Raw genomic sequence first — 14,633 nt, forward strand, 5'->3', positions numbered from 1 at the left:
GGTACCCAATAGTCAATAATATAAGAGTTATTTTTACTTTCAAACAGAAGACATAAAGCTTCACTTTGTAGAGAAAATACTGTAGAATAAACATTTATCAAAAATAGAATAAGACAAGGAAAAGTAAACAAATTAAATAGGTACTTCGTTCGTTGATTTTAATTCTCATAATAAGCATTTTTTATTATCAATATTTCATATTATATAAAACAAACATTTAACGAACAATATTATTTAACTTTTATATTTAGGTATTCGAAGAAAATTATACATATTTTTTACATTTACTATATTTACATGAAACATTTATACGGCTATAATCTTAATTAAAATATGTCCTTACATTACGATATTAGACTTAAAATATTTTAAAATTCTTTTAAAATCGTGATTCTCTTTATTTCATAAAGATCAAAATAGCAATATTTTAACTGACTTTTTGTTTACCAAATAACATCTTTCTAAATATAAAATTAATCTATCAGTACAGTAACATGATGATTATAATAAAAACGTACTTTGGCATTTACACATTATAAAAATTGTTTTACCTACAGTTTACGCCCAAAAATTTACTGACTTACTCGTATTATTTTGATACAGTATAAGCACAAATATGTTAACGTGATGTTGTCATGATTAATGAAAACATGAAAAATAACTGCCATATATTTATCATTCATATTTTATGCTCAAGAAAGGATTTTACAATAAAACGTTACGGTCTCCCTCCCAATTTAAAATTATTCAAATTTGCTACTCCAAACGACATCTAGTGATGAAAATTGGAACTATAATGACATTGACGACGAGGTTCGAATCGCACGATTAATATTCTTAGCTAGATTACCATAATAGTTTATGTACACGAATTCCCGGTATCAGGATCATTCATCTTGGTCGGGAACTGTTCCCTCAGTATTGTAGATATATAACTGTAGGTAGGTAGTGCCTACATAATCCGACATTGTTTCACAATTCGAATATTGGCGAAACAAATCCAATTACGTCACAACTTTTGCCTCCATTAAAACAGGTGTTTGTAACAAACTTTTAACTGTTCCTGATAGTACCAATATAGTTACTATTTCGTGAAAAACGTCCTATTATTTAACGGAAATTGTTACAGTTAAAACACTTATTTATATTGCATTTCCGATAAAACTGTTGAAGTTCACAATGTAATTCTTGAATTAAACGGTAACAACATGTGATAAAGCGCTTGGAAAAATAAAGCGAAAATCGTTTATCCTCACTAACTAGTAAAAACCTGTTGGATAAAATCACAAGATTTACGTTTAATATGAAACGGATCACTGTGCCATACATTGATGCTGATCGCTATAAAGGTATTCTCGGAGTATCGTAAAGATTTATTTTATCTGACTCGTGATATTTTGATGACGAGCATTCTCTAGCACAACAACCTATCATGATTTAAACGTCAATGGCAGTTGTGATTTTCTATTCCAATGCGCTTTTTGCACTTAGTTTTGCAAAGCTTTAAAGACATTCTAATTATTGATGCTGATGCAAGCAAAATCTCTTAATAACATGGAAAAATATAATACAGGAAGGAATAGGTATATCGCCAAACATGATTCTTAAATCACTGTTTGTTTTGTGACAGTGAATTTAAATGGCAAAAAGAATTAAGAAGATTAATAATTATGTTTGCCTTTGAAAATAAAACAAAGATAGAAAATGTATATAACAATAATATAGGAAAGAATTTCATACAATTTTCTAAAATACTATGTATTTTCGTCTGTTGCGAGAGTCCCTTGTCTACGATCCCCAAAGTGAAACCCGATTGCTGTCCAATTACAGCCACAATGCGTAGGGTGGCCCTACACCATAACATTCCACTCGCGTCTAATTTTACTTTATATTTGAGATTTTGACAACAATGGAACGGAAACCGCAAAGGTTTCCTGTAGGTTTCCCACGCGTTTTGTTATTAGGATAAACTTTTCTCAGAATTGCTCGAATTTTATCATAATCCCTACAAAAATAGCCCTTATTTTTGTAGCGTCATATTGTTATGTTATTATAGAATATTGGATATTCAAATTATTTTCTGTTAAACCAGAATTAATACCATCTAGAATAATAGAACGTACTTCTTAATGTTTTTACAACAATAAAACTATAGAGGTAACACAAACAAGAGCGCGGTATCAGAGTTTTCATCTGTGCAATACTGAACTATCTAACAAACACACAATTGTTTGTACAAGTTACCTTCTATGTAAAATATGTTATGTGAAGATCAATTCGCAATAAAGTCCGTAGTTTCTGTTTCTGTCTGTACGTTAAATATTTACACGCGTTAACCGTTAGAATATCTTAATAACTCACGTCAAATACTAATCGGTAATAAAACTCAGTGTTCAGCGTATTATACTAGTGTATTCGGGCGAATGATCCTGCCCGACGGACTGACATAATCCGTAGTCGACATTTACGACACCTCGGGGAGAGCTCGAGTGGTCTATTCTCGGTCGAGGCCGCACTACGAATCGAATACTATCATCGTTTTTCTGAATGTCGATAGACACGTGTAAATATCGCGGACGAAGGGATCCTTTTGTCCGAAAACAAACAGCATAAACCGATTTCTTCTCCGAGTGAGTTTCAATTTTACTGCCGAAGAAAATTATATGAAAAATGACCGGCGCAACTTCGCTTGCGTCACATAAGAGAATAATAATTTTCCCCGTTTTTGTAACATTTTTCACTGGTACTCTGCTCTTATTGGTCGTAGCGTGATGATATATAGCCTATAGCCTTTCTCGATAAATGGGCTATCTAACATTGAAAGAATTTTTCTAATCGAACCAGTAGTTCCCGAGATTAGCGCGTTCAAACAAACAAACAAACAAACAAACAAACAAACAAACAAACAAACAAACAATCAAACAAACAAACTCTTCAGCTTTATAATATTAGTATAGATGAATATGAAAGTGGCAGTCTTCCAAATAATATGCTTACTAAACCTTTTAGGTCATAAGATTTGTCCTAAATCCGTGTTATTAAATGGAACCACTAGTGTAGTCCGTGATCTGCATAACAATTGATACCAAAAAGCACAATATTGTACAAACAACGGTATGCTAATGCTATTGTTAGAATACCCTATTTTCGCGAAATATTTTGCCCTCAGAAGTCCAGATGTCGTCTTCGTGCCTGAACTATAAGAAAAATAATATGAACCTACTCGTTACACTGTGTAAAAAGAGGGCACTCTAGAATTTATTAAAAATCTTGGAAGCGTTCACATATTGAATCATTAGAAATGCAAGCAATGGTTGTCTATAAAGTAGTTTTTTCTTGAACAAGTCATCAATTACAAAAGCTGCAACTCAACATCCGCCGCGAATTAACAAAAAATAAATATTTTATCATGTTATATCAGTAAGCCGCTTTCGCTACGCTTCCAAAGGGATGTACTTTAAATGAGATTATAGAGAAGCTGTCAATCCGATCCGCGATGTATCTGATCCGATATAAAAATAAATATCTGCATTGGAAGCGCAATATAAAATGTTGGTTTCAATTTTTCATGTGAGTAATTCGATATTATTGGCATTTTTGGTAACTGAACACGAAACGACGAACTTTTAAACAAGGCTCACGCGTGAAAACGAAAAATATGATTCAATTTAAACAATAAATCTGACACTAACATCGTTATTGAATTTGAATTCGAAATGTATTCATTTTACTGAATATCGCTCTATTTCAATACCTTTACTGAAAGTTAGGTACAAATCCAGCACTTTTATTTTTCGTAATAAATATTAAATCACACAACCTAAGCATTATTTGGCGAACCCTACATATTTACGTACAAAGGTATATAAAAAGTCCGAGAGTTGCCAATAATTCCGTGGCCAAATCGGTCTATAAAATAACGATAAAAACCCAATACAGTTTAAAGGCGAAAATCTGCGCCTAAGGGTGCTGCGTCGGTTAGTTGGAGAACATTTCTCAGATATATAACACTATAAAGAGTCTCTCGTTATAGCGTAAGGTGACACTCCCAATTTGCGATACTAGATTGTAATTTGCGAGTGGAATTGAATTTATATTACGTCTGGCTCACACCCGTTCATTAGAATAAACAAGTTTAGTGGCGGAATGAAGATTGATATCATTAATAATGACTATAATAATTCATGAATTCAATGCACGCAATTATTTGCAGAATATTCAAGCTCATGATTTGTGACGCTCTACATTTGTGCAAGCATGTAAGGCTTATTAATTTGGCAAACATTTTGCTGCAATTGTCGCTTGTTTACCGTTGAAATATGAATTTACAAACATTATTGTGATATGAAATTTGCATACCCTTTTGAATAGCCGTAAATAATGAATTATTGTACCTGACACTTTCGATTGTGAGTGCTTGTGATCACTGAATACAAACCAGAATAGCAGTGACCGGGAAAGCGCAATGATAATTGCATCTGACCACCGGTAATATGCAAATCAAAACATAGTGTGCACAGTAAACTAAGGCAGTTTAACACAGAAATTCTGATTTACGACTTAAACTAACACCTCTACACTTATAGTCCTCTACAAGATTAACTGTAACACTTAAAGTAATGTCAAACATGTTGGAAATGTTGACATTTCATACATTTACGTTGTCCCGTGAACTGGTAGAGGTCACACTTGACATCTAGCCGCAGCTCCCGAAACATTACCAACATGTATTTGTCTAGCTCACTGAGACAAATGTAACGTACAACATTAATACAAGTCTTAAAACTGTGACTTGTTGATATACACTGACACTTTAATTCACAAATCACTTTTATGTTTCTACACATAAGTAGTCTGTAGTTCAGTCTGTGAGTTAGCTCGTTGAGCCGGCGCACAACGGTTCCTGATCATCTGGCCGAAGGTCGTTCTGAACTGGCGAGACATGGAGCAGTACAACACGAAGTTAATGGCTCCATTGAGGAGTGCCAGGGCATCCATCAGCTCTCCAAATAAGTCGTAACATTGCTTGAAGAAACACTTGCCCAACACACCACTCAGCAGTCCTGTCAAAAGATCAAAATGTCAAAAATGAAAAAGAAAATATAATAATCTTGGACGATTTTTTCCTCATATCGTTACGCACACCGATGATATATTTAGTAACGGAACGGGAAATTCGACATCATGTAAACAAATGTATAATGCTTGAAGAGTATGTCGGAGCAAACATAATAAATGCCTTGTTATCTCAAATGCTTTTCCGTTTTATTGAAGTGAAATTCACTTTGATGAAATTGTGTTTTCTTTCCTTTTTGAAACTTATAAAAACAGTGTATCTTGAGAAAACCGGTAACATGGGTATCCAAAACATAATATTATATTTATTTAGTCATATCTGGGGGCACGGAAGTGCCCCCGCAAGTCGAGCAAAAAAAAAAGCGGCACGGCCGTAACATCCTATTCTCGAAGCAATTCGGGCTATTTTTGACCCCCCCATAATTTCGTTGTGGATAAAACAAGAAGCCTGGATTTTCAGCAACTAATCAGTCATTGTATAAACACGTTATATTTAAAATTTCAGTCAATTCGAACCAGTAGTTTAAGAATGACAACTTGTTAAAATTTTGAATTTTGTCACTCACTGATTCACTGACTCACTGACTCACCGATCATCAAAAGTCTAAGGTACTTCTAGCAGACTTAGAAGCTTAAAATTTAGAATACAAATAGGGTTTAGTGTCTTAATCATAGGAAAAATTTAATATTTTCTAATTTCGGTCCAGTTTTCTAAATACACCAACTGCAACAATAACTTTGTAATCCCATATAAATGTATTAGATCACAAGGTTACATTTGCAGTTAATGAATTATTATTACTGTAGAAAATAAAATAAAATAAATAGGTGTAAATAGGTACCTACTATATGAGGCATAACGGGAGGGGGTATAGGGTGGGTAAGCGTTGGGTGTTTAGCCCAAAATATGTTGAATTATGAAAAAAAAAACGTCTTTCCATACAAATTGGACTTATGTTCGCTCTACAAAAAGAAGTGAGATGCCATCAAAAACATTCTGTAAAAAACCTCAAGTCTCGCCGTAAAAAGTTGTGAGATCGATATAATACCAAGTCGATTAATCTATTTAGTCTCTACTTAAAGGACCTTCTGTCTTAAGTTATTACGTATGTTATTATCATGCCAATTTAAAAAAAAAACCTTTAAAACAAATAGATCGACTTGGTCATCGCGAGAAAACACAAATTCGCCATTAACATTTCAGGAGCATTAACTTCTCGTCGTGCTGTGTAGTGTGATACATACTAATAATCAAATCATGCGATGGCCAGGTCGGTCTATTTGTTTTAGAGGTATTTTTTTTTAAATTGGCATGATAATAACATACGTAATAACTTAAGACAGAAGGTCCTTTAAGTAGAGACTAAATAGATTAATCGACTTGGTATTATATCGATCTCACAACTTTTTACGGCGAGACTTGAGGTTTTTTACAGAATGTTTTTGATGGCATTTATATTTACCTAGAATTCCTTGTGGAAACTCTGTTAAAAGAAACAGCAGAAGTACAGCGACCAACATTTTTGTCGTTCTATCGGTACGACGTTCCGCTTTCGATCGTTTAGTGGGCTTCCTCGTAAATACATTGCCGTTGCCATTGACAACCGTATTTGCTGGACATGCACTGTATCCTTTGAGAGCTTTCTTCCTGTTATTGGCTCTGTACAGTGCTCTTATCAACCAAGCGCTAATCACGGTCAATATAACGCATGGCAACAATTTAATAAGCACGGCATGCACCCAGAAATTTATCTGGTACAAACTCCCGTTGTAGTTGGAATCCACAAAGTAAACTTTTGATAACATATTGCCGCCTTTGTCAAACGCGAAATCTTTGTGTATGGTGAACACCTGGAAACAAATTAGTTTGATTAGTGGCTCGAATTGTCTTTTGATGTCTGTCACTTATCACGCGATTAAACACACCTTCTTTTGTTTTGATAAACGTTCTTATTAGCTAATAGGAAAGCTATTTATATTTCCTTTGAAATATGATCGTCGTATTTTCGCTACTGAAACATGAAACGAACGTGTTGTTTGTTTTGTTAACATTGTGTCGTATCCAATTATAGGCTGCTAAATAAAGATTTTTTTCTCGAGTAACGGCAATTCCTCGAAAATGTTTTCTAAAAAAGCATTTTTCTTTTTTTATAATATCTTGTTAGCTAAGTAGTTATGTCTTCCAATTTTACTAACTATGAATTTTAACCTTTAAAAAATGTATACTGATATATACATTTATTCGTACTTTCAATATCCAAAGATATTTACCCACATTTGTCTACTATTTTATCCATGAAAATGGTTCTACACAAGGTAAGAACTCGCTTATCTATAGAAGACGAGTAAACAACCCGACGATAATTAGATAGTTCAATACCACCAGTAAGACAACAATATAGCTACTCGATATAAATGAAAGTGGTGTATTGTCAGGCGAACCCGGAACACGTACGTAAGAGGAATCAATTAATTTAACGTGAGGTTAACCTCCAACATGTAATGGCATTGTTTTACGCTAAAACCTTCGTCAAGCCGTGATGTGGACAAATATCGGGTATCAATTTGCGACACATAATATAAATGACTTTTCGTTTAAAAAATATATTATGTACTAATACAAAATGATTTATTAATAATTATGTATTTATACAAAATGATTTTAGATGTATGTTTTGGTTTTTAGTTGATAGTTGAAACTGATAAGTATGATTGCGAAAAAATAGGAAAGTTTTGATAATTGTTTTTTGCGCTTAGATTTTTGGGATGCATAACAGAAAAGACTTTTAACTAACTTACAGTTCCTTCCTAACTTCCTTTACTATTATTATCATGATCCACAGAAGTCGTACAAAACATTCCAGACTAAATCAAATAAATAAAAATCGTATGTGATAAAGCATATCTATTGGTTTTCCAAAGGTGTTGTTGAGAAACATTGTACATCTACACAAGTGGCCCACGTGCTTTATTCAAATAAATACTTCCAGTGACCCAGTCTAACCTACGCGCTCACCTCAATCTTATACAACTTCGATATCTGATACATAAATAAAACCTAGTTTCTTCTCCCACGAAAGATTTAAAATCTACAGTTCTACTGAAGCTTGATTCTGAAGTTTGAATTTTAATACTTAACTATTGCATTGTGTGTATGAAAATAAGTTAACATAATACCAAACAAATAAAATAAAATTCATATTTATTAACATTTGAACTCCTAATTCACCTGACAAAATAAGTTCTAGGTGGCCCGCTGATTCTTTTATTGTAAGTACATATATAGAATGACCTGACTTTAATATAAGCTTGTAAAATTGCTTTCTCGTGTACCTACATATGTAAGTACGTATAATAGTCATATTATAATAATATGCCAAAATATGGGTGACGAGAACTGAATATTTTTTTATTTTTCTCATAGTCATTAGACCTTTTCCATTTTCAGTTTCAGTTTTTGCAACTAAACAACAAAACCTAGTCAGAAAAGCCGGCATTGTTACTGAATATTCCAACCAACGAGCAGAAAGGAATGTAATTTCCAAGCTGTGAATAACAGATCAGCTAATTTAAATTCACACTCCCACACATAAAACACGTGTATTTTCTTTGATTCTCAGCAAGGAAACATTGTATGAATCTGCAACCGACTTGTTATAGTAACTGGTTAATTAACTGATAAGTGTTATTGACATTGTTTGAGAATGAGAAGTTACCGAAATACTCGTAATTTATATTTAATCAAAGACTTAAGTACACTAGGTAACGCGCGCGGTCTTACTGGCTTGTATTTATAAAGTAGTCTGACAATTGTTTTGACAGTCTTTGTGGTAGTACGCATACTGATCATGGGGTCTTTGGTTCAAAACCTGGGTTGGGCAAAAAGCTGTTAGTATTTTCTTCTTTTATATTATTATGATTATTCTGTAAGTAGCCCGATGTTTGGTAACGTGCTCGGTTTAATATAACAATAAGCTCGTCCCCAGTTACATGAAATCGATAATAATATAATCGTTATTAATGGCGATACGTGGGTGTATTTCATACACCTCTGCCTACACCTACGAGAATAAGAGACTGTGTGATATGTATGTATGTAATAGTTAAGATATTTGATACAAACACTAGCTATCTATAGATAGACAACTCGCAAAATCGGACCAACTGTTTCGGAGATCAATCGATACAAAAAGGTAAAAGCAATAGAAAATATTAATTCTGTGGTTTTATAACCGCACTTTCAAACACTACCGATTTTAATCAAAAGCTGTTATTTCAGCACTATTAAGAAACACCTAATTTTAACTTATTACGTGCATATTACTTGATACATTTTCATTCTGTCACGTGACTTACATTATTGCTTGCTTTCGGTTTTCTCGTAGGCGGTGAGATAAATTATTACACGAACTTAGGTCACGTGTGGTGGAAGAAACGTGTGGAAGTGTTAATTTAATTTAAGGCAGCTTAATGTTACGTTTAAATTAGATCATTATTAAGTCACGCGAGTTGTGTTCTGGAGAGTTTTACTTGTGTTTATTGCGAGAGCTGTTACGCTTTCGATAAGAATGCGTTCATCGAACTAATTAATGGTTAGTTTATCGACCTTTACGATGGTGACCGTGGATTTTTTAATAATTTATTTTATCACCTGTATTAAAGAGGTTTCGCCTTACAATAAAATTGGCATCTGTCTTAAGGTGCGACTCCCTATTACTGTCGTCTATCGACAACGGGCTAGCTACCGAAATTTTTGTATAAAATCGTGATCAGCGCTCCTAACGGACGCCGTAGGAACGAATAGTTCAGTAAATTTTAAATTTAAAATTCTTGATACTTGTTAGTACAATGGAGGAGAATCGCGCTACTGAACATACTTAATCTGATAATAGTTTCCGTTTGAGAAGATATGTTGTATCTTAAACTGATTTTGTAATAGCGTTACAATGAACAAATTACGCCATTAAGTTTTCAACTAATAATTTTCATTACACAACAACCGCTGGTTTCAATGGAATCGAAATCGCATCGGTGGTGTTTACCCATTTCGCTTGTTCATAATGGTTAACCGCCACCGCTACAAACGCGTAGACCACCGTAATGAATTGACAACGCAAAATTAAAGGATTTAATTAATAACCATAAAACTATTTCACTAATTTCGTTGACATTCTAGTATAATTAAAATAACTATTGCTACTGAATTGAATTTTGGTATAATAAAGCCCATTCGTGTTTTGTGAGTATTTTGTTGGCTGAAAAATCTGTGGGCCGATTCTCTACCACTATCGAGATATTTATTGCTTTTTGAATTACAATTTGAACATTGCCCCATGCGTATTTCGCAATACTTAGTTAACTCAAGTATTTTTATAAACTGTAACTAAAGAAAATATTACTACTGAAGAGAAGGTTATGATGACGAGACATTAATTATAATAAATGTTGAAATAAACATTAATTATTTTAATTTTCAATAAACGACAATTGATATCTTTCATTCAATAAGCAATAAAATTTAATGCTACTTTATATGTCTTTGTGGGTATTAACGCGCCTGTGTGAGTTGATTTGAGTGGTAGAATCAATAAGCAAAGCTATGGAACATTAAGATTTTATGATGATAAGATTTCAATGATGGAAGTTATTCGAATAAATTTGTAACTGCTATTTTGATTACAGTTGCGCGATCCTCTACAGGCAGCGAGTGACTAGAGTTTGAATAAGAACATTTAAAATGTATTGCAAAAATAGTACCTGCGGTGCCCGATGGAGGCGCTGATCAAATTTTCGCACAAAATTTGTCTATAGCTTGTAAGTTTTCCATAGTGGTAGAGAATCGCGCCACTGATTGATTCGTAGAATGTTTATTTTTAAACTCTTTTATACATTCAAATTTCCACATACAGTACAGGGCCATATAATATCATGAAACACGTAATATATGTTTGTTGTATTACCTAAAGTCTGATAACAAACTCAGTAAATTACATGGATGTCAATGAAAATGTTTTTCAGTAGAAAGTTTCGGGTCCATGCAAATTCAAGTACCTACTACATTTAGTATAGCTTCGGACAAAAAAATACGTAAAGCGTGCGATTTTTCAATTGTTGTCATTTGAAAACACAAAATGTCGATACCTAGATAGCACTATTATTTAAGTTCTAAACAATAGTAAAAAAAACTAAAGTACATAGATATACCGCATTCGTTTCTGTTGACTTACGATGTAATAATGCGTCCTTCATCCCTACGAAATGAAACCCGATCTTTTCATAAATAACTACAGAAATGACATGCCATCTTGTCTCGTGTAGGCAGTGACAGATCATTTGTATCAGGAAGTCTTGCATCGAGTATACGGGTTTGACAGATTCATTTGTATAATACGATATGATACGGTAGAAATACAAATAATTATTGGTAAAACGTGGGTGTTTTTCATACATCTCTCTCTACACCTTCATGTATTACCGGCGACATTATATGTTTGTTGAAATAGGTTTTTAAATAACAATAAACAAGTGCCTCTTAACGCCAAACTGTAGAATATGTTATTGGTTTGTAAAGTGTCGGGTTCGATTTCCGGTTCGAGGAAAACGTTGGACTAAAGTTTTCTATTACAAAACTTTCGATTGCAGCATCAAGTACGAGTAGGAGTTCTCTGTTACAAAAGGAACGTAGGATACTTTATCTAGTAGCAACGTTTTTAAAGCAAAACCAACCCTGAACCATGTAAAAAAATGTGTAGCCTGTGACAGTCTGAAAATAGAGACATAGATATCCTAAACGTACGAAACTATAAAAGTGATTTTTTTGTATTCCGTGCACGCATTTCGTTCATGTCATTCTAAGACACTACATCTGGACAATGTATAACCGTTCTTAGGCTTGACCCATGTAAGACTTGCCATCTCTTGACATCTGCCTAAAAACAAGCTTTTGTTGTATTACACTTTGAATACTTGTCTTGTTGTATTAAAGGATATCACTATTAAATGAAGAATGCTGTGATTAATAAAAGTATCATCGTAAAGAATAAATTTACTCAAGGATTTCCGTGTCCTAAGTCAAAATAACTATTCAATTTTGCTTTATCGATTACGACCTGTTTTCAAAGTTTCGACTAGAAACTATTTTCGAATTCAACTATAAATTCTGCAGTTTTTTTACAGCTTTGTTTCAAAGAAAATGCTTATCATATTATTTGGTAAAGTACTTACAAAGTACGAAGGTATACACAGTATAGGCGGCAGAACGAAGCTGAGTAGTATTGCTATAGTACACCGTCGATCCGTGCAGAGAGCTGGACTGTATGTCGGGTACCTGAGGACAAAGTACTTCATATTAACTTCAATAGTATTCCAATAAACAACTCTTAGAGTAAGTTGTTAAGTCAGTAGCGCAATTCTCTAGAGTCGGTACTGTCGAGTGTCAAGAGTTTGACATCTAAAATGTACTGCCAAAATAGTTCTTACGGAGCCCGGTAGAGGCGCTAAACAGTTTTTCGATAGCTAGCCGGTTGGCGGTACAGTAGACGCTTTCTAAGAAGATGTCTACTGTGTGTGTGAAAGGGGTGCAGGCGCTAGGTTTCCGAGGGAAATTGTTGAAAGGTATAATTTGTGCTTTAATTTATGGAATTGCTGATTAGACTACTTCTTTTTATCTCTGCATCACCGCAAAGTTCGCTGTTAAAGAATACCTTTGGCATTAAATCCAACTTTATATATCTTTTGTATATGAAGGTAACTGATAAACAAATTACGAGGAATCGGTTTCGATTCCCGGAACGGAAAAATGCGACAGGGTTTTCCAATTTCTCTTCCCACTTTGGTATTATACTCAATATTAGCTAGGAGTTTGGTCACGTGCCAGGTATTTTGCAATAGGCTTACCAATGATGTGAGTAATGGCACAATTCGGCTTTCTTTCCTACACCTCTACCTACACTTATAAGTATAGGTGAGGGATTGATAAAATACGTAAGATCTTAAAAACTTGATATCCTGTATACACAAAGCTCTTCTCTACAAGCGGTAGTATCACCTAAATATTTAAACTCTTAGCTAAGCACTCAACTATATTATATGTGTGGAAGTGTGGGGTCTCCTAGGCAATGTCTTGCCTAAATAGATTTGCTGCATAGAAATTGTAATTTAGTTTTAAGTGAGATAAAGCAATAAATATTTTTTTCATTTTCATTAAACTCACATCGCCGCGTCGTGTATAACATCATCACACGATCATCGATCAGAAGCGCCATTCTTTACAATTGGTCCTATGAACTGCTAAAATAGTTCTTTAGGCGCCTACACGTGGTGACGAAATAATTCGTCATTGACGTCGACAATATTAAGTTCCTGGAATACTTCAGTTTGACAAAGGTGAATTGATAGGTTCACCCTTCGAACCCTCGTTGTTCAAGTTTACAGTTCGTATTCAATGTAGGAGTTCTTACAACGAATTTTATTAGAGTAAATATCGTATGGTGGGCATTCCAAACAGTTTTGACTCGCGTTCGCGAACTTTGAAAGTGAAATGAACCTGTGCAAACATCGCGTATTGGTTGAGATAGTTTGAGGTTGGTCGTATTGGATTGTTTTCAGTGTAATAGTTTTATTTGAGATTTTCTGTTTTGAAATTATTTTACACTTGGAAACTCTTTCTTGTTAAGCCTTATGTTACCTACTTAATAATTTATAGTGATTATAATGATTGTCAGTCAAAATTAAAACGAGTAACTTAGCTTTTGTCATGAAGTAATAATGACGATGATTCCACAACGAATATTAATTAGTATTATACTCTCCTATAAATGTAATATTATAGTATGTTTATTGAAAGTGAACTCAAGCGTTTTCATACAAAAGGCAATCGGACATATTTTAAACTGCACAAAAACAAAGAGCCTTGTATACAATATCACGAAAACAGCAACTTTCTAGTGTAGTCAACAAGTCAACATGTGTAAGTACAATATTTTCCTCTCTCAAAAATTAACAATGGCAGGTGCTAAGCTCGGAGCGACCTATATTCGCTTCAGACATGAAAACTTCACGACACTAATACCTAGTATTAAAGTTACGACGAACAGTCAGAAACATTATAATATACACTCTTTCACATTTTTAACACCATTTTTATAAATTAAAATGACACAGCTTGATTGATTTTGATGGATTTTTATCCCGTAACGGTCCTACTGCTGGGCAAGAGTCTCCTGCTACGCAAGAGAGAGGCCTACATTGAGTCCATTACGCTGGCCAAGTGCGGCTTGGGACTTTGTTGCAAGCCATTAAGAAACGTCCCAACTAGCACACAAGCGCTATAACAAGCTGCACAATGGCCGGTTAAAGGATTTTTATAACGCCTTAGGCTCCTTAGTAAGAAGTATAGTGGTTCTATAAGCGGCTACAGATCTCTTGTAGCGTCAAATAGGCCCATACTGTCCAGCTTATAGCTCGACATTGGATCTACAGTGGTCGTAAATAGTAATTATAATAGTACGTAGTATAGTAGTAATACAGGAGCGCTAAAATAAGATGAAGGTGGTATA

The 14,633-nt window shown here is 34.0% G+C and overlaps 1 protein-coding gene across 1 annotated transcript in view; it reads right to left on the minus strand.

The window, feature by feature from the left end:
* Positions 1 to 145: 145 nt before the first annotated feature.
* The window catches only part of LOC142980145 (G-protein coupled receptor dmsr-1), a 48,256-nt gene continuing 33,768 nt past the window's right edge, over positions 146 to 14,633 (minus strand). The window contains exons 5-7 of the mRNA XM_076125464.1: positions 12,301 to 12,403; positions 6,540 to 6,927; positions 146 to 5,063 (exon numbers count right to left, since the gene is read on the minus strand). Of these exons, the coding sequence (XP_075981579.1) occupies positions 4,840 to 5,063; positions 6,540 to 6,927; positions 12,301 to 12,403 (715 nt within the window). The 3' untranslated portion in view covers positions 146 to 4,839. The remainder of the gene's footprint in view (positions 5,064 to 6,539; positions 6,928 to 12,300; positions 12,404 to 14,633) is intronic.

The sequence above is a fragment of the Anticarsia gemmatalis genome, chromosome 17 (genome assembly GCF_050436995.1).
Source record: "Anticarsia gemmatalis isolate Benzon Research Colony breed Stoneville strain chromosome 17, ilAntGemm2 primary, whole genome shotgun sequence".
In the NCBI taxonomy this organism is placed as follows: domain Eukaryota; kingdom Metazoa; phylum Arthropoda; class Insecta; order Lepidoptera; family Erebidae; genus Anticarsia; species Anticarsia gemmatalis.